The 22,300-nt window shown below is 49.9% G+C and overlaps 1 protein-coding gene across 2 annotated transcripts in view; it reads right to left on the bottom strand.

Annotated features, from left to right (window-relative positions):
- Positions 1-22,300, bottom strand: part of Ankrd13a (ankyrin repeat domain 13a) — a 30,874-nt gene that overhangs the window by 2,306 nt on the left and 6,268 nt on the right. Inside the window, exons 2-13 of one of the 2 annotated variants that reach the window (NM_001378897.1) lie at positions 17,443-17,575; positions 16,707-16,831; positions 14,163-14,208; positions 12,109-12,252; positions 11,227-11,416; positions 7,769-7,835; positions 6,601-6,682; positions 5,602-5,663; positions 4,865-4,998; positions 3,975-4,132; positions 2,704-2,811; positions 1,700-1,860 (exon numbers count right to left, since the gene is read on the bottom strand). In NM_001378897.1, the coding sequence (NP_001365826.1) occupies positions 1,700-1,860; positions 2,704-2,811; positions 3,975-4,132; positions 4,865-4,998; positions 5,602-5,663; positions 6,601-6,682; positions 7,769-7,835; positions 11,227-11,416; positions 12,109-12,252; positions 14,163-14,208; positions 16,707-16,831; positions 17,443-17,575 (1,410 nt within the window). The remainder of the gene's footprint in view (positions 1-1,699; positions 1,861-2,703; positions 2,812-3,974; positions 4,133-4,864; positions 4,999-5,601; positions 5,664-6,600; positions 6,683-7,768; positions 7,836-11,226; positions 11,417-12,108; positions 12,253-14,162; positions 14,209-16,706; positions 16,832-17,442; positions 17,576-22,300) is intronic. The other variant, NM_026718.2, reaches the window with a different exon arrangement.

The following is a 22,300-nucleotide window of genomic DNA, read 5'->3' as shown; positions in this document are numbered from 1 at the left end:
GCCGTCAAAGGAAGAGTCGCCAAAGCGACCAGGAAGTGAACGGAGTGAGAACAAGACTCAGGGCGTTCACAGCTTGCCGCAGACAGCATGCCGCCAACAGTGACTGACAGGCTACACGCTTTTCTAACGTGGCACAGGGCATCATCAGCGTGTACCCTGGATTCAAGGCCATCACCTCCTCATGCTTTACCTACTTCCACTCTAGTAAGAACCATTAGCCTGGCGCAACATTCAGACAACCAAGACAGGACATGCTTTTAAGACAAACTAAGAAGATAGAGTTGCTATCTGTTGCCCTAGACTCTGGCTATTGCCCTCAAAAGGGTTGCCAAGGTCTTATAGCTATCCAGAGAACAAGGAGAAGCTGGTTTGTGCTGAGAGGAAGCACGGAGGGCTTTGTGAGGGGCTGGATCCTCTCCAAGGAGCTCCCCAAAAATAAACACCACCTTCCCCCACCCCCCAGTGAGGGCTGGAAAGATGGCTCAGTGGTTAAGAGCACTGGCTGCTCTTCCAGAACCCAGGTTTGGTTCCCAGCACCCACATGGCGGCTCACACCCATCTCTGACTCTGGCTCAGAGGAGCCAACATTATTCTGGCCTGCTCAGGCTCCAGGTGCAGGCAGACATGCAGGGGAAAACAACGATACATGGTTTGTTTTAATTAATGAAGGAAAGAAAAAAAAAAAAAGAAAGAAAAAGGATGGGATGTGTGGAACGGGTCTGTGATGGCAGTGGGCAAGTAAGAAAGACAGCGGGGCTCCAATTACTCAAGCCCCGGAAAGCCATGGCAGGACACCGTGCTCACAGCTCAGAGCTTCCAGCAGAGCGGAAGCGATTTCACCCATGAATCCCCAGCATGCTCTGTGATTCCTGCTGGACAGTCCGTGGGAAGAAAGAAGAAACCAATGACCAACAAATGGACAACAAAAACCCAGGACACACAGCCATTCCAGACCACATGACCCTGCCTTGGAGGAAAAGACTATTTACACTCCGGGTTTCCTTCTTCTCTGTCCCCAGGTTGATGCTGCCTTCTGCCCAAGCTAGTAACAGCAGACAGCAGAGACCACACATCAGCACCAGAAGGGTGTCTTTAATGCCCAGACTGTTTCAAGCAGTCGGGGTCTGGAGGAATGAGGCATAGGCCCCCTAACACTCTTTACCTAGCTCTTTTTTTTTTTTTGGTTTTTCAAGACAGGGTTTCTCTGTGTAGTCTTGGCTATCCTGGAACTCACTTTGTAGACCAGGCTAGCCTCGAACTCAGAAATCCGCCTGCCTCGGCCTCCCAAGTGCTGGGATTAAAGGCATGCGCCACCACGCCCGGCTACCTAGTTCTTAAAATGGGAAAACCTCAAGCCTGGGCTTCCATTCTCTCACCCCACTGACTAAGCCTGAGAGGCACACGATGGCTGCATCTGAGATCAGAATCCACAGCACTCCCTGTAAAGACTGCTTTACAGATGTAAATGTCAGAGGTACAAGACTATAAAGCACCCCTGGGGGGGGGCAATGACACAACAGCTACACTGGTAAACTTGACAGAAAGTCTGTCTGAAGACATGATGCCAACCTACAGAGGCTGGGTCTCTTACATAGCAAGCTTTGTGAAATGACCAACACAGAACATTTCCCCAGGAGGTGGAATGGGGAGGGGGCAGGGCGGGGTGGATCAGCCCCAAGGGCCCAGGCTGACACCCTACCTGGCTCCTACTGGACTCCAGCAGGCTCTGCTGGATGGCAAACTGCATGATCTCATAGTCTTCGTCTTGCAGGTGCACGTTTCTGCCATTGTCTTGAATGTGGTAGGATTCAGGGATTTCAAAGACAGACTGATCAACCTCGAAGTTTGTGGCCTCGGAAACTGAAATACAAAAGTCCAGGTCTCTATCCATTCAGACAAACTGTTTCTTAGAGGGTTGTTTTTTGTTGTTCTGATTTTATTTTTTTGTTTTTGGAGACAGTGTCTGTGTAACTCAGGCTGGCCTAAAATTCAAAACACAGCCCAGGCTGGCCTAATATTCAAAATATAGCTCAGGCTGGCTCAAACTCATAATTCCCCTGCCTCTAATTACAGTGTCTTACAGTATTACTTATGCAAAGCCCCTCCTGCCCCTGCCTCAGCCTGAAAACATTTCAAATTAAAAAGAATGAAACCAGTAACAAAAGAACCCAAGGGCTGAGGGTGTGGTGGGGCAGGGAGGGTTGGGGCGGGGTGGGGCGGGGCTGAGGGTGTGGCCCGGCAGAACAGAGCAGAGCTTGCCAGCAGGGAGGCTCCTGGCCCCACCCCCGGCGCACATGACCCCGCCCACAGGGCGACAACTAAGTGAGATCAGACAATAAAAGGTAAGACAAGAGGCCATGATGAAAGTCCTCATCAGTTTGCTCTGGAGACTCTAAAGGGATAATAATCGTGACAGTAAACTTCACAACACAGCTTCTGTTCTAACATGATGATCTTCAGGAAGGAAACAAGAGTGGACTGCAAAGGAGAAAGATTCTTCTCTACAATGGAGCCAACCGGCCTCCTGAGACCACGGCTGAAGCATATCCTCCCTCCTCCACCGTTCCAAGTTGTTTCCCACTTAATCCAAACTCTCCTCTTCTGAAACACAGATTTGCCTCATTTCCGAATGTTTAGTATCCAAAACTTGCTTTTAAAGTCCCAGCTTCCGTGTTTTACCGACCGGCTTCCGGTTCGTCTTACCTGCCTCGGCCGGGGTCCCCTCCACACCCTGGCTCTCATCAGCAGTGCTACAGCCATTGACATTTCCGAATGTGATCCGTGCGTTTAAGACGTGGAATAAGGGGATTTCTGCCCAACAGAAGCTTTTGTTAGTAGGTTTCACTGAGAACAGTGGTCAGATGCTAGCACTACGCTGAGCATGCGCAGAGCGTGCTTTATCAGCACGGCTTCCTTCAGTCCCCACAGTGGCCAGCTACCCCCTACCCCGAGTGCACAGATGAGAAACTGAGTCAGGTGTCATGAATAGTCAACCACCCAAAACCCAGACAGCATTGTCTACACTACTCCATGCATCAAAAGATCTTCCTGCCAAACGCCTCCATTCAACCGTTATCTAGGAGTGGTGGAGAGCAGTTAGGTAGGGCATGTGGATGATCAAAAGTGTGCGCGAACACACACACACAGACACACACGGAATTATCCAAGTATTAACAAAATATCAAAGAATAATCCAAAAAGTTCAAAATAAAATTACCCAATTTGAAGTTTTGCTTACATTAAAGGTAGGACACTAACACTAGAATCCATGTTTGTTTTGGGGGGAGGGAAGGGAAGGAGGGTTGTTTTGTTTCCGGAGAAAGGGCCTCATAATGTAGCTCCGAGCTGTCTGGAACTTCTAATGTAGACAAGGCTGACCTCGGCGGCATCCTGCTCTGCCTGCCTCTGTCTGCTGGGTGCTGGGACTAAGGTGCGCCAGCCCTCCTGGCCAGCCCGTGCCTGATAGCATCATCTGTACACAGAGCTACGTACTGGCTGGTAACGAAAGCAATCACACATCACATCACGTGGAGCCTCCCGTTGTTGCCCAGTCAGAGGATAGTGCTGGCCTTCTCTGGTCTGTTTATCGTGTGCTAACTTGTTTGTTTGTTTGAGACAAGGTTTCTCTATATAACCCTGGCTGTCTCTGAGTGTTGAGATTGATGGTGTGTGCTACACCTGCCCAGCTCTGCTGATTTTTCTTTTTAAATGTTACTGCTGCTTTTTCTCTTTTTTAAGACAAGGTCTCTCTACAGCTCTGGAAACTTCCTGGGTAAAACAAGTTGGCTTCAATCTCACAGAAATCCCCCCAACCCTATCTCTTAAACTCTGGGATTAAAAAGTGTGCGCCACCACACCTCGCTGCTAATTTGTCCTTAATCTGCTCCGGTCCCCTGAAGCAGGTTCAGTCTGATTCACAAACAGGCAGAACCTGCAAACGCCCGCCCCTCCATCTCGATCGCATTTAGCCATACCTATTTTGACAGGGAATCCAGGAGGGAAGTCCAATTTGATGAAATCTCTCAATCTGGCAAAGTGAGCGCTGGTGCGAGCCATGAGGTCAATGATGGGGATGACCTGCTCCACGAGGGAGAGTGGGAACTCCTCGCACATCCACAGCGTAGCCTTAAACCTGCAGGGTAGAGAGAGAGAGAGAGAGAGAGAGAGAGAGAGAGAGAGAGAGAGAGGGAGAGAGAGAGGCAGGTCACTGCTGCTCAGAAGGCTAGACACACACACACACACCGTCCTCCAAACCCCACCTCTACACTAGCCCTGAGCTCAGGACTCTTGAGGGACTGGAACCCCGAGGACCTCAGGAGGAGAAAGGCCTGCATTGCTGCCTACCTGTGCAGCAGGCTGCATGACTGCATTTCAACTCATCAGCTAGATTTTACTGGCAGTAAAACCACACACACACACACACACACACACACACACACACACACACACGCGCACACACTGACACTCACATGCGTGCTCACCCGCGCACACGTGCTCCTCTCTCTTTGCCCTCTATGACTAAGGCAAGGAGCCACTGACTGTTGGGTTTTGCCAGGTTAAGAACCTCAACATAGGGCTGGAGAGAGGGCTCAGCAGTTAAGAGCGCTGACTGCTCTTCCAGAGGTCCTGAGTTCAAATCCCAGCAACCACATGGTGGCTCACAACCATCTGTAATGGGATCTGATGCTCTCTTCTGGTGTGTCTGAAGACAGCAAGCAACAGTATACTCATATACATAAAATAAATAAATCTTTTAAGAGAGAGAGAGAGAAAGAAGAGGACTTCAACATTACTTTTAAAGGAAAGGGACAAGGAACCAGCAAACCACAGAAGACGGAAGCGCACATCCAGGTCTTACACTTACTTCTGCGTTCTAATTGTCAGCTCTTTTGGTCTTCCAATGTCCCTGTCTTTCAGGTCAAAGTCTTCGTCAAAGTACTCGTCGGGAGTGATGGCCGTGGGGTTGTTCACAGTGGCACACTCCGTAGCGAGGTCCTGCTGAGCCAGAACTAGGGAGAGTCAGGACGGCCTGACCTGAAAGTGCAGATCTACTACAGCTTCACGAAGAGAGAAGTTACTCTGTGGGGAGGGCCCAACCGGACCAGCATGACATGGAGCTGGCCGAAACAGGTCTACCCGATTAAGTCCATGCCCTCTCCCCATCTCTGTCCTGCTAAACAAGACATCCACTTGCATAAGCGGGGGATATAGAGGGTCTGGAATTCCTGTCTCCAGCTTCAAAGCTGTAAAGGAAGCTGCATCTCCTGACCCTCAGTGACATCATTGCTCCTGATGCGTGGTTAGTTGGGGCGAGGTGTGTGTGTGTGTGTAAGGAGCCAGGCTGCAGAATAAAGCCAGCCTGACCTAAGAGCCACACTCAGAGACGCCCTTGTTTATCAGAGAGAGAGCCCGTTTGTAGGATCTACCCTTCCTCCAAAATCTTGAATTTTCAAAGTTTCGTTCATCCAGTTCTCTCCCAGGAGCCACCTGAGAACCTTCCCAAGTCAAGTGACCCTGCTCAGGACCCACAGCCACCATCGCAAACAGGAGAGGGGCAATCTTAATCATTAAGCTCCCCCAAATACCCTGTCATCAACTCACCCCTTGAGCACCAAACTGATGTTCCACGGTTCCGAGCAGAGACTCCAGTGGATTCCGGTCCTCTGGGGGGGAGGGGGGGAAGAGCAATGGAATCAGGCTCCTCACTGCGATTCCCGGGTCCTGATCCAAGCCACTGACAGTAGGGATTCCATTTGTAGGTGGGGAGATAAAAACCACCCACCAAGGTGAGGTTCTCTTTAGCATTTCTCATTAGGAGCTTTAACCTGGAGGGACTGTCCTAATAATCTAAGCGCTCACCATGGAGCGATCAATCAGGAAAATGGAAAAAAAAAAAGAACCAAGATTTCAGGCAAAGCAACTGTAATACCTGGCAAGCTTTGAAGTGAGGAGCTGGGTCTGGGTCCCTTCCCTCCTTGGTTCCCACTGCCGTATTCTGCCAGCCACCTGCCCACCCAAAGCAGAGGCAGCCGCTGGCCAACTGTAACTGTCTGCACTGTTTAAATGTTTGCACGTGGCGACGACTCATACTCCTCTCAGTGGCCAGAAGAATGGCTCAGCACCAACTCCATTTTACTACACAGGAAAGAGCCTTACTGCAGAGACAGCGTCCCAAGGCTGTGCACAGAGCTGGCAGAGCCGGTATAGCAATCACAGATCCAAGGAGATTCTGCCCAAAGCCTGAGTTCCACAGAAATCTTGTCACTATAATGGCCGCAAAGTCACCCATCCTAAGGACAAGAGTCCCAGTTCTTCTCACTGTCCTCTGCTACCAACAGCTACCGCCACAGCACCTAAGTAAGCCCTCACGAGTGGCTTTAATTACAATTGAAACCAACCATGGAAAAGCCCACAAACGAGTCAAACTAAGGAAATTTTTACAAAGGAAAGTTAGGATTCGCATGTCCAAACCCAACACATTTACCCTAAAGAAACTACAGCACTATCAACACCGCTGGTGCACAGGATCAATCCATCAGTGCGGGGCGGGGCGGGGCGGGGCGGGGCGGCGAGGAGGCGTGGCGGCGGGGCGGGACTTACCTTTGTATCGCTTCTTCTCCTCCTCCGTTAGGTGCTCGGTGCGGATCCTGGTTATCACGCTCACGTTGTTTACCGAGTAAACCTTGAGGGTTGTGTGCAAAAGACAGTTGTGACATGGGGGACCGAAAGCCAACACACGCACCGCAAGACCAAGAATGCTGAAGCAAAATCAAAGCGAGAACTGGCCGACAGCCAGCCTCAGCCCCTCAGACAGCTCCCGCCCGCCCAGGGATGCGCTCAGCAGTTACTCTGCACCCGCCAGCTAAAGGGACTCGCTCGGCAGGTGTCTTGCAGATAGGAGGGTGTCCACCGGGCTCCTCCTGCTCCTGTCTGTCTCCTGTGATCTGCGGTGCTCTCCTGACAGTACTGACTAAGCCAGACCTCGGCTCTCTAGACCGCCTGGGAGATCAGAGAAAACCGGCTGGCTTTCTACTAACAACAAGAGATTCTGGTTGCCAGAGGGAGCACTGTGCTGTCCATCAGGGCTGTGTGAGGGGTCTCAGTCGGCTGTGTGCTGACAGCTGCAGAAACCGCACTCTGCACCACAGCAGCTGTTTCTAAGTGCGTCTCGCTGAGTGTGATGGAGGCCAGCAGAAGACACTCCCTCCGTCCCTGCTGTACACTAAGGAAAGGCTAGCAAACGGCCTGTCCCCTGGCAAAATACCAAATGATACCACAGACACTGCCATTGCTACTGCAAGGTTTCCAGGCATTGAAGCAGCTGCAGCGATTGGGTTTGGTTATTTTGTTTTTTTTTGTTTTTTTTTTGTTTTGTTTTGTTTTGTTTTGGAGCCAAGGCTTAGAGTCAGCTAAAGAAATTACCTAAAGCTTAAATAACAAAGGATCACAGAAGCTATCTACTATATATCTTCTTTAAAAGAGAAAAACCGACTAAATATAATAATAATAAGTTTTTTTTAAAGAACCAAAAGAACGTCTCTCATCTCATTTCTGAACAGCCATAAAGCTACGGACCTGCTCAGAGCATGCTGTCCCATTTTCTGAAAAAAATCAGTAAGATGAAAGAGGGGGTAGGAGATGCCTTAGAACTTCCTCCCCAGGGACTGTCCGTCCGTCCGGCAGACCAGGGAAGCAATCAGAACAGACCCCTCATTTGCATAGCCGCTGAAAAGCTAAAGGGAATCTTAGTTGAAGAGCTTGCTTTTACCTTGGCTTCGTAACCATTGACAACTTCAGCTTTATCTGTCCTCCAGCCCCAGAATCCGGATTTAGTTCTGACAAAAGTGAACACCACAAAAATTTCCACATGTACAGAGGTTACCCCTGCAGCCCTTACAGGCCACCCCCGCCCCCGACATTAGTGAAGGACACTTGGAAATCGTCGTCCCACTGTCCACAAAACGATGCGACCAGTGACAGATGGCTTAGACATCCCCTCCCCCTCCCACAGTTATCAGTGTGCTGCACTCCAGGCAAAGAGAGCATCCACTCTTGGCTTCTGTTTCGGACCTGCCAGCACAGGGGGCAAAAGGTCATGACATCTGTTGGACGGCTGTCCTAAATAAATGAGTGAAGATGGCCCTTGTCCAAGGTCTTGCTTGCATGTATCTGGGTCATCTACTGCAGGCAAGGGCACAAGAGCCTCTCCTCCATCCAGGAATTCTCAGAACTGTGAACACACAGCTTCCTGCCCGCCTCTGGCAGAAAGGCAGGTGGAGTCAGAACCCATAACAATGTTGAGAGGCTAGGGAAGGTCATTAAAGCTTTCAAAATGGCCGGAGAACCACATGTTCATTGTCAGGCATAGCAAGGAGGAAGGACATGAAGAGTGGCTTTTCAACTCAGTCACTGATGGGTGACTTTTGAGGCAGCCCGGGTTGCAGCTACACCTGTAGCATGGGCTATGTGCTTAGAAACCCATTTCATCAGGGCTACACACTTCTAGGGGAAAGTGTATTCAGGATCAGAGGACAGCCTCTAAGTTCTGATTAGTTTTCTTTTATGTTTTTGTTTAAAGACGGGATCTTGCTATATGGGCCAGACTGCCTCTAACCTGTAAGCCTCTTGCCTCCAAGTGCTGGAGTTACAGGCAAGAGCTTCCTGCCACTCCTGGGTGTGACTGCTTTTCAGAGCAGCTTGCCCTGGGAGGAGCCCATCTGCCCGGCCTTTGTCTAGGACATCACCCTAGCTTTTCCTGGCACTGTGGAGAGCTGCCATCCGTCTGCCCTTTGCTCTGTCTTGTCACAGAGGAAGCTCAGAGGATGGTCGCAGGCTAGCCAGCTCACAAGAGCAGAATGCAGTTTGTAAAATTTATATTTCCATAACATAAATTCCATAGAAAGGAATTTCTAGTGGGATTCTAGTAAATCAAATCAGGCGACACACTGAGTTTTATAGATTGGTTTGAACCCATCATAAAAGGAAGACCCATGGGTGTTAATTTTCCTCTTGGGTGAAGATGACCCCACACAGCAAGAGATAGAGTCCTAAAAGGACTCTGGTAAAGGCTGGCTACTCTAGCTTACACTGTTCAAACAAGAACAGGGCACCGGGACTACACTCCTGACTAGCAGGTCACAGCCCTTGCTGCCACCAGTGACTAAAACCCCAGATGCGCCCGGGGTTAACTCCGTTCCATGCTGCACTAGTGCTAGGCAGACATACCCGCTCCTCGGCTGTCGTTACTTGCTCTCACACATCGCCATCGCTGCTCCTGCTGTTCTTGGCTGCCCCGCTCTGACAGCATCTGAGCTGGGAAGCTCAGACTTCACTATGTTAAACCCAGCTGTGACTCCCTGAGCCTCTGTCAGGTCTGTGTGCACCACAAGGCATCTGAAGACCACAGGACACCCAGCTTCCTTCTGCCTGTCCCACCTGAGACCAGCACACCAAAGGCCACGTAGCAGGGGCTGTGACTCAATATTATGAAGTTTAAAGGCGGCTCTGAAGTGGCAGGGATGTTGTTCTTGCTGCATATCATTCAGGAAAAGGACGGCCAGTTACATACCGTCCCCTGAAACTCACCAGGGAGGGTAGTGCTTTATAAGCATTGAATTCCTCGTATAGGCATGGGAAAAGGATGACAGTAACCATTGCAATGTGGCAAAGAACCTCGGAGAGAGCCTCCGCTGGAACTGATCATTCATGTGTCTTTGAATCTGCAAACCTCGCACTCAGGAGCGGCTCCAATCTCTACTTATTCCAACGTTCACTGATCACATATGAACATCATTAAAACAAAGCAAAAAAAAACAAAAAAAAAAACAAAAAAACCAAAAAAAAAAACCAGCTGTCTTTCAGCACCCTCGCCTCGGCCTACTGTCAGCTTCAGGAAAACCAGCTGGAGCTGGCTGTCTGAAAACCCTGTGACCCCGAGAATACACAATGTACCTCCGTCCTCGGTACACAGGGCCACACTCTTGTTTCCCATCTGCACTTGGTGGACTAAGGCCAGGAGTTGCCACACACCCTGGATAGGCTCCACTTCACAGCAAACAATGGCTCTAACAATGCCCGAGGAGTGACCCAGCACCTCCTCTAGTCTAGAGCCTCTGAGGGCCCGCCCTGCCTGTGAGGCTCATGCTGAAACCTAAGGCCATCAGGCCAAGAGCCTCCAGAGGACCCCATGACTGGCCCCTAAGCCTCAGTGTCCCTAGCCAGTAGGCTGGAAAGAGGACTTCCTTCAGAATCCAGTTCCTATTCCTACTTCTGAAGCAGAAACAGCCCCAAGATGTGACAGGGGCTGCATGTCCCAGTCCCTGTCAGACACCTGCCTTTGTGGCTTTCCTGACCAAAAAGAAAAGGGCCATTATGTTTTAGAATTGACTACAGAGCTGTCTCTGAGTTTTCTTCACCAATTTTATTGGTGAAAACAAGGTTAAAGAGATCAATCAGCTAGCACACTCGTGGAGAGAAGAAGGCCTGGATCCAGGAACAAGGACCAGATGAGCTCAGGCTACACTGACTCACAGGCAGCAGACGTGACATCCTAGGCCAACTCTAGAGATGCTGCAGATACCCTCGGTTCACTGAGCTCCATGGTAGAGAGAGAGAGAGATAGCAGGTTCTACTTCCTTCCTGCTCAGGGTGCCCCTGCCCTGCCCTGCCCAGCACATCGCACAGGATGGCTGTGTCAGTGGACGCCTACGGATGGCATCTCATTGGGATAGAGAGCTCTCCGGAGAGCTCCCAGCGCCTCCTAGGACCTGGAAAGAACTAAGCAGCCTTCAGGTGCTTCTTCCCCACTGTTGCCTCACAGGCGGGGTTGGGGCGACAATACGTTACGTTAAGTATAAATCTGACTGCCTAGCATCAGCACAATTCCAGTCAACTCTAGCATCAGGAAACTCAACGTTCCACATTTTGGGATGAAGGAATGTTGTGCATCCAAAACTATCAAAACATAAAAAGACCCAGGGAGCCCAGAAGAAGGGGCCCACAGAAGCACGCAGGGATGAGACTTAAGACACTGTGCCACAGAGATGCCGTGCACAGCACATCAATTATGATGCCTATTTGATTAGCCCTGGAGATCACTCTTAAAACCGACTAGCATTACGCCGTATTAGAGAAGTCCCAACCCAGCTATAACTTCCGATCACTGCAACCCTGTCGTTTATGAAAGCAGTCCCCAGACGAGATGGTGGCCCGGAATCCAGTCCGTACCTCTCAAAGGCAACGTTCTTAGTATCCAGGCTGGTGTTGATGACTGGGCTTGTCAGCCGCCTCTCCACCTCCCTGCTTTTTGGCTTCATCAGGTCCAGGGTGAGGCGCTCCATTTCTTGGGAAAGATCGAAGTGTTCGGTGGTGACCACGCGGTCATCGTGGTTGACCTCCATCAGCTCCGCCCAGTTGTCTGTTAGGGAGAGGACCAGTGTGAGGCAGCTGGCTACATGGAGGCCTCCCCTCCCCTCCCCTCCTCCACCCCCACTGAGCCTCACCTCTGAGGTTACCAATTACTGACTGACTCTGCTTGCACAGAGCTCCTCTGGTCAGCACTCTTCGACTCACCAGAGACCCTGGAGCATCTTCCCCAAAATGGAGATTTTAAACCCAATACTTCTTCTTTATTAGCAATGCATTTCACCTGTGACCTTTACAGAGCACTGCTATGGCGTTAATGTAAATGATCTACTAGGCACACGGGTGAGCACTGTGGCATCTCCCTTCACTATAGAACCATGCCCAATCACAAAGGGAATGCCAAGCTATATGGGACAGAAGGTGGCATTTCACGTGTGACAGACAACTGGTGTTCAGTAATGAGTGAGCAGGGAACTAGCCAATCTTCAAAATAAGAGGGATGAAGAACTGAATACTTACAGTAACCGCCCAGACCAAATATCAAACAGACGAAGAATAAAATACAAATATATTTTACTGGTTCAAATGTAGCATGCAGCTAGATATGGGAGCGCACACCTTTAACTTCAGTGTCGAGAGGCAGAGGTCAGCCTGGTCTACAAGGAGAGGCGAGGGCCAACCTGGGCAACCTAGTGAGACCTATCTCAGTAACAACAAGAAGGGATTCCTACAATGCTTGCTTACCTCCTCCCTTAAATATGAAGCTCCGCCTCCCTCTGATCCAGCTCATGTTTTCAAACCCCAGCAAGGTGATGTCCACGCGCAGCTTGGCTCCACTCTTCCATATGCGACAGACATCGTTGGGGCATATTCTAGACACCAAGGGCACTGGAGGAGAGAGGTAGGTGTATTACAGAGAAGAACACAAGGGCCCAGCAGGACTCGGAGGACCAGGGACTCAGGGCTCTGACTTTTGCAAAGAGTCGGTATACAATCCCAGTGGCGCACACAACTGGACCGATCCCTTCCGGCTCCTAAAGGACCTCATCCTGCAGCAGAACAGGGAGCTGGGCACGGTGGTGCAGGCCTGCACCCCAACACTCCGAGGCTGGGGAAGGAGTTCTATTTTGAGGCCAGCATGGGCCACAGTAGCAAGTTTGAGGCTGGTCAGACAACCTAGTAAGACCAATTTAAACTAAACAATGTTCTAAGAGGTGAGAGTCATAGCCCAGTGGTGGATCACTCCTATGTACTTGGTTCCATCTTGGTACCACAGACAGACAGGCAGGCAGGCAGACAAGCAATAGGAAGGCTAGAGCTATAGCTCAGTGGGGCTCAAGTCCTAACATTAAAAACATAATTAAAAACAAAGAAAACTCAGCCTTTTCCTCTAGCATGTCAGAGAAAACAGTACAGAGATTTCCCATCAGCCTCCCAAGACCTGAGCTGACCCTCCAGGGCTGGGGCTGTGTCCATCTGGCCTTCTCAGATCTCACGTCTACTACTATTGCTATGTGGTCACATCTCCCATAGTACAGCCGCCATTAAAAATATATCAAGGATCTAAAATCTGCTCTTAATCAGGGCTGGAGAGGTGGCTCAGCGGGTAAGAGCACTGCCTGCTCTTCCAGAGGTTCTGAATTCAATTCCCTGCAACCACATGGTGGCTCACAACCATCTGTAATGGGAACTGATATCTGCCTTCTTCTGGTGTGTCTGAAGACAGCTACAGTGTACGCATTAAAATAAGTAAATAAATAAGTAAATCTTAAAAAAACAATCTGCTCTTTATCAAAACTGGAAATCAGAGTGAGGTGAAAAGCTATAAAAATCAAGTGTTAGCTTGATCTATGAAAATTTATATCATCAATTGCCTTACAGGGGCTGGAGAGATGGCTCAGGGGTTAAGAGCACTGACTGCTCTTCCAGAGGCCCTGAGTTCAATTCCCTGCAACCACATGGTGGCTCACAACCATCTGTAATGGGATCTGATGCCTTCTCCTGGTGTGTCTGAAGACAGCTATAGTGTATTAATATATCACAAAAAATACATGTTTTTAAAAAAATTGTACTACAGAACATTTTAGAGAAAGACATGCATTTTGTAGAAAATTAAATTAAGAAAAGAAAAATCAGAAAGAAAACAATTCCACTCTATCTCATTTTCCCCAGAATAACAAGTTTGAAAGAATCAAGCGAAACAACTTAAGTCAAACCGTGGTAAGTCATTTCAAACAGACCTGGCAGACAGGTGGTCCGAGCTTCCCAGCTACATGGGGAGCTGAGGCAGGAAGGCCCTTCAGTCCAGGCGCCCAGAGGCCACAATGAGACCCTGCTTCTCAAGGAAGCTGCAAGTGTGGGCACGCACCTGTCATCCCAGCACGGAGGGTGGGAGGACTGGCTGTGGCCGGGATGGGCTACCCAGAGTAGAAAGCCTGGCAGGTCTATACCAGCCTGACCCCACTCACCCCGAAAAATCATGAAAGGCAATCAAACTAACAATGTGGGTGTCCGGGACACTCGATGTGAGGCGGAGACACGGTTGTCTGGATGCTAGCACTGCATGTTCAGGGCCAAACCAACAACGTTCAGCAAGAAAGACCAGAGACTAAATGGGAATGCAGGGCATCAACCAGATGTGGATTAAAACACACAGACCCACATCACACACGTGCACGCGCACACACACACACACACACACTGCACCACACACACACACCGCTTTTACAACGGAAGATAAACCTATGGAGACTATGTGAATTTGAGAACAAATAAATCTCAGGCCCATGGCCACTCACCCCAGCTGGTGAACTCCCACTTCATCTGCACATAGAAATCCGGGGCCTGAAGGGCAAAGAGAAGGTTATGAGGGGCGACCCATGGTACTACCAACTCAGCAAGCATCACACGGCTAATGTGTGTCTTAAACAATTGTGGGAGGGATGAGAAATGCAAAGAGACAATGTAGGAATACACTAAAACAGATATTTTACATTTGATGAGTTATTTATCCTGGTGAAAATACTATCGGGCAGCTACATGGTTCCGTGGGCAAAGGTGTTAGCAGCCAGGCCTGACAACCCAAGTTTGCTCCCTAGGACCCACACTGTGGAAGGAGAGAACCAACTCCCACAAGATGTCCTCTGATGCCTACATTTATGGTGTGGTAAACATGCCATCACTGCAATCCAAATAAATAGGTTATCTTTAAAGAGAAAAAAGTTAACAGAAAAGTGACTGGGTAGGAAATGGAACCTTACTGGGGTCTCTGGGCTGCAAGCATTAAGTGAGTTAAAGCTGCCATATGATGTGGGTAATGTCCAAGGTCAACAGAAGGAAGGCAGTTCCCTGTCTTCTTCGGGGAACATGACTGTAAGCGGCTGGATGTGCTAGGAAGTGCTGCCCGCTAACAAAGGGCCAAGCATACCAACATGAAACGGGAGGCCAGCCGTCCCTTCCACACGAACTGGGTTCTCACTCTGCTTAACCAATGGCCCAGCTTCCTCTTAAACTTTTAGAATTTGGCTTTCTGAAATTTCACACCACCGTAACATCCTTGTTTAGGATTTTTTTTTTCTTTCTTGTCTCATTAATTTCTAACATAAGGCTCTTGAACAGCTACTTAAGAAAGCCAACCAACTGTCCAAAAAAGAGAGACATGGGTATGTGTGTGTGCGCATGTGCAGTGTTGCATGCCTTTAGTCCCAGCACTTGGGAGAGAGTTCGAGGCCAGCCTCATCTACAGATCTACAGAGTAAGTTCCAGGACAGCCGGGGCTACATAGTGAGACCCTGTCTGAGAAAGGGGAGGGGGAGGCAGTAGGGAGAGAGGTGGGATTATATAGAGAATTACTTTCCTTTTCACCCATTACCCCCAAAGCTTTGCATTCATTTTTGTCTCTGCACGGGGCAGAAGGCAAGGAAATCTACCCTGAGTGAAACCAATCAAGATTTTACTATTGGCAAACTCACCCGCCAAGCTGGTTAGGAAGAAATGCTAACATATGTTCTAAGGAGACATTATTGGAACATACAATCAGCAACAGAGTTTCTGGTGCCACAATAAAACGATCTGGACATTGTCTAACTCTTGAAGCATCAGATACAAATCAATGCAATCCACTTCTGAGGATCAATACAGGTTTAAAAAAAAATCCTTTACACTGGATCTTAATTCTTCCTTGTCAACGTAGACAGCTGAAGGCTGGTGACATACGTCACTCAGCACACACACTACCTGCCCAGCAATGCCAGAAGCCCTGACTGCCATCGCAGCACTGCCTGAAGCAGGCATGGCGCACGCTGGTGACCTGCCTGGCCTTGGGACCTGGAACTGGGAGGACCGGAAGCTCAAGGGCATCGTCGGATGGCTGAGCACCCTGGGCTACAGGGGACACTGCCTCAGAGGGAGAAGAAAAAGCTCAAATGACTGGCTCCGCTGATGGGGACACAGGTGAGAGGAGGAGAGCCACGGGACCTCTGCATGTGACAAACATGCAAACAGGCACGTTCTTAAAGACAACCTGTGTAACCACTCCCACTTGTTGGGACAGTTCACTGAGGTTACCTGGGAAACTGAGAATCTCTACGGGATTTCCCTGAAGCATCACACAGAGTGCTTGGACAGCGGCCGCCCGTCGCTTTATTTACAGCCAAGTTCTTCCCTCTCTCCACACCGACCTAACTAGCTAATCGCTAGAAAGCTGCTCTGGGAAAGTCACTTCCGTGCTTAAGCTGGAATCCCAGAGTGATAAACCGGACCCTCCACTGTCACCATGGGCACACCACCTGTGCTCCGGGGCGGTCCTTTCAAATGGCAGAGAGCCATCATCCCAAACAACCCAGGAGCCTAGGAGTCACTGTTTTTAAAGAAAGACCTCTTGCCCAGAGATTCACAAGACAGATGATGTCCCTAAAGCCACTAACTGCCAAAGGGAAATGGATTAGAAGCCGCAGAATACTAATGGCTATGAGTGGCCAGAGTGGTGAGGAGACGCGGTACAGCCCTGGGCCCGTCGCTGCTCCTGTGTGATCACCTCAGCACAGGGCTCTGCTAAGGACACAGAGCCCTAGGCAAATTGTGTTGGACATGCACTGTCCCTCAAGCTTGAATTTCAAAGTGGCACTGAGAAAGGCAAGCACCGAGCCCCAGAGACATAACTTGTAGGAGGCCCCGCACGACAACGAGACAAGAGGAAATTGGTACTACTTGGCAGCGGGGTGCCACATTCACTATTCTGAAGACTTAAGGAACCTTGACACCCAAGGCCGTGGAGCCTGTGTCCAGAGATCGTGGCAGTGTTTGGCTCAGAGATCGGCGTGGCCGGTCTTATGGCTAGCTACCTCGAGGATTTTGTGTAGCAGCTCGGGTACACCTTCCAGGGCCATGGACGTGTTGTGGTAGTCTCGGTGCTGCAGGACGGTGTACACCATCTCGGGATCGCCCGTGCTCACAGCTTCGTGTAAGACTAGAAAACCAAAGGGTGGGACAGAATCACAAAGCATCCTCACGCGCTCTGACACATCCCAACATGAAAAGCCATAGGGGTAGCTTGGGGTTGCCCAGAGGCCAGGACGCGCCTCAGACAGGCAGAGCGCTGAGGCTGGGTCTATGGACGGCTGCTGCTAACTCTCACTCCTCTGAAGAAAACTCGGCCCACTTACTAGCCTGAAACTGCCCCCTCCTGCACTCACACCACCTTGCCTTCAGGTAGTTCTGGAGGCAGGACTCACACACACAAGAGTCCTTGCCTGGTCTACATGAAACTACTGTTTCGTGAGGGTATGCAAACAGCAAAAACCAAGATTTCACCAGAAGGGGCACTTCTGGCACTCAGATCTTTGATTTCAGTTGGCCTCAGTTGCATTCCCACCATACTCCCAGGGTCAAACCAGCTTTGCTCCTAGATGTTGGACTCACTTCTGGGAGAGGAGTCACCCTCTACTGAGGGTTCGGGACGGGGGAGACCAGTATCCTGGCTTCATCTTGTCATCCCTGCCCCTTGCCCTGAGAGCACCACTGAAGACTCATCGTCTTCAGAGACACTGAAACGGATGCGTGGGTGACAAGGATACTTGCCTGTCCATCCCTGGCCGTTCTCTTTGGTCACATCTGCTTTATGGCGCAGCAAGACTCGAGCAGATTCCAGATGCCCCAGAGAAACTGCAAGGTGCAGTAATGTCCGACCCCGGGGGTCCAAGGCCTCTGCATTCTGTGAAGCAAACACTGGTGTCACACACATGATATAAAGAGCATGAAAGGGCACTGCCAACCCCTAGGAGGTGCAGAAAAAACAGAACATCCTATGGCTACACTCCAGCAACAGACGCACAGGGCGAGCGCGAACTCGGGATGGAAACAAAGGAGACACACACACGGAGTTGGTCGGGTTTTGTGTTTGTCGGAGACAGGCGGGTTCTCACACAGACTGGCTTTGAGCTCCTCCTGCCTCCACCCTCCAGGTGCTGGGAATCCAGGAGTACACCACCAACTGTGCCCAAGTTCCTTTTTTGTTTTAATTTTTAAAATAATGAGTTCCTTTTTCTATAAAGTTACTCACCTAACAGACAGACAAGACTGCCAGCCTCATGGCCTCCAATGCAAACCGGTGAGGCGCCCCCCCCCCCCAATTCAAATGAAGCTTGAGAAGGCTGGGAGCTTTCCTGGTGCGACTGCCCTGAGCTACAGATGCTGGGGACTTCTCTGGGTCAGCTCAGCACTCATGTTCAAGGACAGATGGCCTGGTAGGCAACCTTGAGAGCTCAGACGAGAACTTGGGCCAGGGCAAGCCTGTATTCCCCATTGGACTTACTACAAAGGCTCTCTCTCTCTCTCTCTCTCTCTCTCTCTCTCTCTCTCTCTCATGTGTGTGTGTGTGTGTGTGTGCGTGTGTGTGTGTGTGTGTATGCTGAATTCCAGATGCCCAGGAGCAGCAGCAGAGGACACAGCAGGCCTCACTGAGCGGGAGTGAGACCTGTCGGACACGCCCGTGAACATGCGTGTACAGGAATCGGAGAGGACACACATCGTTTCTCAACATACACTGGGTCTGCGGTCCTCCCTCTTCCCCTTGGCTCCCCAGAGCCAAGTGGCCCAGTCTGATGGTGTATCAGTGTCCTGGCTCTGCCTGTGCTGCACAACTGCAAGTTCTTCCAAGGACACGGTGAACAGGAGTCTTTCTGAGCGCCAGCCGGTCCTTGGGAAAGAAAGGGGCTTTGCCTTGACAGTCCAGTTGTTTAGGTACAAACCATAGTCTTCAAACAATCGCCTCACAGGCCTGAGGAAGGAAGTTGAGCGGGACGGGGGGGGGGGGGGGGTGTTAACGGCCACCATCTGACAGTTATGCAACCTCCCATTCTGCTACAATTATATCACAGCTATTGCACAACACAGATAAGAACTGTTATCGAGGAAAAGACGCAGACAGCAGCGTGCCTGCTGGGCATGAGTCCCTGAGCCCGTCCCAGGCCCCAGCACTCTCCCCACTGCTAAAATAGGGTACCCTCTTCCTCTAGGGGATAGGTCCCAGGAGTCCTTGGGAAGGCCTGGAACTAAGTTCTTTTTTTTTTTTTTTTTTTTTAAGATTATTTATTTATTTATTTATTTATTTAATGTATGAGTACACTGTAGCTGTATAGATAGTTGTGAGCCATTATGTGGTTGCTGAGATTTGAACTCAGGACCTTTGGAAGAACAGTTAGTGCTCTTACCCGCTGAGCCATCTCACCAGCCCTAAAACTAAGTTCTGAACCCCATAAATTTACCATGCTTTTCCTACATACACACTCATACAATAAGATCAAGAATTGTCACCCAGCAGGACAGCCCATATCTTTAATCCCAGCACCCTGAAGGCAGGGCCATATGAATCTCCCTGAGTTTAAGGCCAGCCTGATCTACATGGTAATTTCTGGGTCAGCCAGGGCTATATAGTGAGACTCCTTTTAAAGAACTAATTAAGCCTTTTCATCTTTGCACTGCAAGGACTAACGTTAGCTTCCCTGTAGGCACATCCCAGCTGCCAATATCATCTCGTACCTAGGGGACGTGAGGTAAACTCAAGATCACGTGAGCACAGACACTGTGGTGTGAGTGCCATGTGCAGATCTGATACACACAGCGGCTGGTCAGTGACTCGCAGACAGCAGTACACAGTGTGGGCTTGCTGGACAAGGATGGCTCATGTCACCCACAGAACAGAGCAGTCAGTAGGGATGTCACCACCCTACGCTGAGCAACACACAACTGGGGACAGACAAGTTCTCTCTGGAATTTCCCACTTGGTAGTTGCAGGCTGTGGCTGACCAATCATGGGTGACCTTCTAGTTTTGCTTCTGTTGCTGTGATAAAATACCCTGAAAAAGAGCAGTCTGGTGCCAGGCGGTGGTGGGGGTTTATCTGGCTCACAACTCCAGGGTACTAGCCATTGCTTTGGGTAAATCATAAAAGGCGGGAGTTTTGAGATGGCTGCTCACATCACATCCACAGTTAAGAGCAGAGAGAAAAAAACATACAGGCATGCTCGCTTACCAGCTCTCAGCTTGCTTTTTCCTCTCTCAACTGTTTCAGAACCCACTTCAAAGGGGATGGAGCCGCTGCTCACAGTGGGTTGAGTCTTCCCACATCAACGAAACCAATTAAGACAACCCCTCACAGACATGTCCACTGGCCAACCCAATGCTGACAATCCCTAGAATCCAGTTGATTCTATAGTGGGTCAAGTTGACATAAAGGAAAGTCTTGAATAGGGAAGACCACTCTACAATCGTGTCTCCACATACAGTCCATGTCACCTCCCAGGGTTTCCCAGACTTCAAGGGTATGGCTTGCCCATTGCACCAAAGAGACTAGAAAAATAGGGTCTAAGTATTATATTTCTTAGTTCTGCCATCCTGTTCTCTAACGCTGAGGCTGCAGCCAACACTCCGCCTCCCGGGCAACCAATTCTTAGACTGATGCGAACACAGAACCCCAGCTCACTACATACGTTGTTTGCTTTCCTCTGTTCTGAAGAAAGACACATGAGTGCCACGTTTCTTGCACAGCTGCTGAGGACTCTTTAGAGCCTCCTTCTCTCCTACTGGTGACAGTGTGACTGAAAACCGTGGGGGAATAAAGGTCAGAGAGGAGATAAGGAACTTCCAAACCATCGAAGCAGAGGGCTCTGGACACGTTTACTGTACCCACAGATGCCTCGGTACACTGGCAAGAAAAAGGGACCTGGGTTTTTAAAACCAAGAGCTGTTAGAGTCAAGAATGAACGTGGGTGCAGAGGAGGCACGTCGGCGGGTGGAAGCTCTACCCACGCAAGCCTGACCTCCCGAGTGCTATCCCTGCAGCCCACGTACACTGAGACAAGCTAACATGCATGCATGCATGCTGCTGCTGCTGCTGCAGAGGGCTCAAGTTTGGTTCCCACCACACACCAGGAAGCTCATAACCACCTCTAACTCTAGTCCCGGGGTGTCTGGTCTCTCTGCATACCTGCATGCCCGTGGCGCACGCTCATACAGAAAAACACAAGATGACACGTGAATAAAAGCATCTCTACTCACATGTTACAGGATCATACACACAGAACATCCTACAGAATCCACTCCAAAACTAATTAGTCCCAGAGCTCGGGAGGCAGAGGCAGGCAGACCTCTGAGTTCGAGGCCAGCCTGGGCTACACAGTGAGTTCCAGGACAGTCCTGGGGTGCACAGAGAAACCCTGTCTCGAAAAGAAACAAAAAAGTGCAACTGTTCTGAAAATTAGAAATTCTTCAAAAAGCTAAACAGAGTGGCCATATTATAAGCGAACAAGACATAGTCTATCTATGCAGAAGCATACCATTTAGTGATAACAATGGAGACCTGATGGATGCCACAGAATAGACCAATCTCAAAAGCAGGATGCTAGACAGAAAAGGCCAGGCTACATGAGTCTATTTCTGTGGCCTTTCCAGAGCAGACAGGTCTACCGAGACAGAACACACATTAGCTGTGGGGGACCAAAGGGATTGGGAGAAGGGAAAAGCGGATGCTAAGAATATATATATGCTTTCCTTTCTTATTTATTATGTTTAAAAATAATTCAAATACTTTTTTTAAAAAAGAATTTCAAGGGTTAACAGGTTAAAAACAAAAACCAAGCTTTGGATTTTGCCAGAAGTGGTTAAGTTGAGGCCAACAGACCAAGCCACTGTTTGATGGCAGAGATGGTGGCACAGATGACATGTGGCATTTGGCAAGTGGGAGTCTTTAGATGATGAGGGGGGAGGGTGTATGGGCTGAGGCTATTGTTAGGGTGATGGAAATGCCTGGAACTGACAGGGGACAGACACACTGACACTGCGGGCTAGGCCACTTTACATGGAGAGCCTGTTAGTTACTTTCTGCTGCTGTAACAAAGTACCGTGACCGCAGCGACTGCAATGACTGTGTTCATTTGGCTTACAGTCCCCGCTGGGTTGTCTAGTACAGTGGGCAATCGTGGCGGCCGGGGGGTGGGGGGGGCTGTAAGTTCACATCCCAGTGCCAAACAAGAGGCAGGAGCAAAAAAATCTCAAAGCCCGCCCCCAGTACGCACTTCCTCCAGCAAGCCTGCACCACCTAACCCCCCCACAAACACACCTCGAGCTTGGAACCACGTGCTGAATCCATTCGTTCAACCCGCCACGGGGAGACTTACGGTATGTGCGTTTATTACAGCACACAGGACCTAATACAGCATCGATAAACTGCTTTATGGCTTGGGATGTTGCTTTGGTTCTCCTGAGCTTGGGTTTGCTCCCAGATAAAAATGAGCACTGTAGTCACCTCTCGGGGGTGGGGTGGGGGGAGGCCTCACCTGGCTTGGTGCTTGCTGCCTCCTTCGTGAGCATTCACCCACACTGTGCAGGTTCAGAGCTGTCACCCTTCCTGAGAGGTTTGCACAGCTCCGTGAGTTGCACAC

This window comes from Mus musculus, chromosome 5, assembly GCF_000001635.26.
Source record: "Mus musculus strain C57BL/6J chromosome 5, GRCm38.p6 C57BL/6J".
NCBI lineage: Eukaryota > Metazoa > Chordata > Mammalia > Rodentia > Muridae > Mus > Mus musculus.
This window is presented reverse-complemented; position numbering and strand designations above follow the sequence as displayed.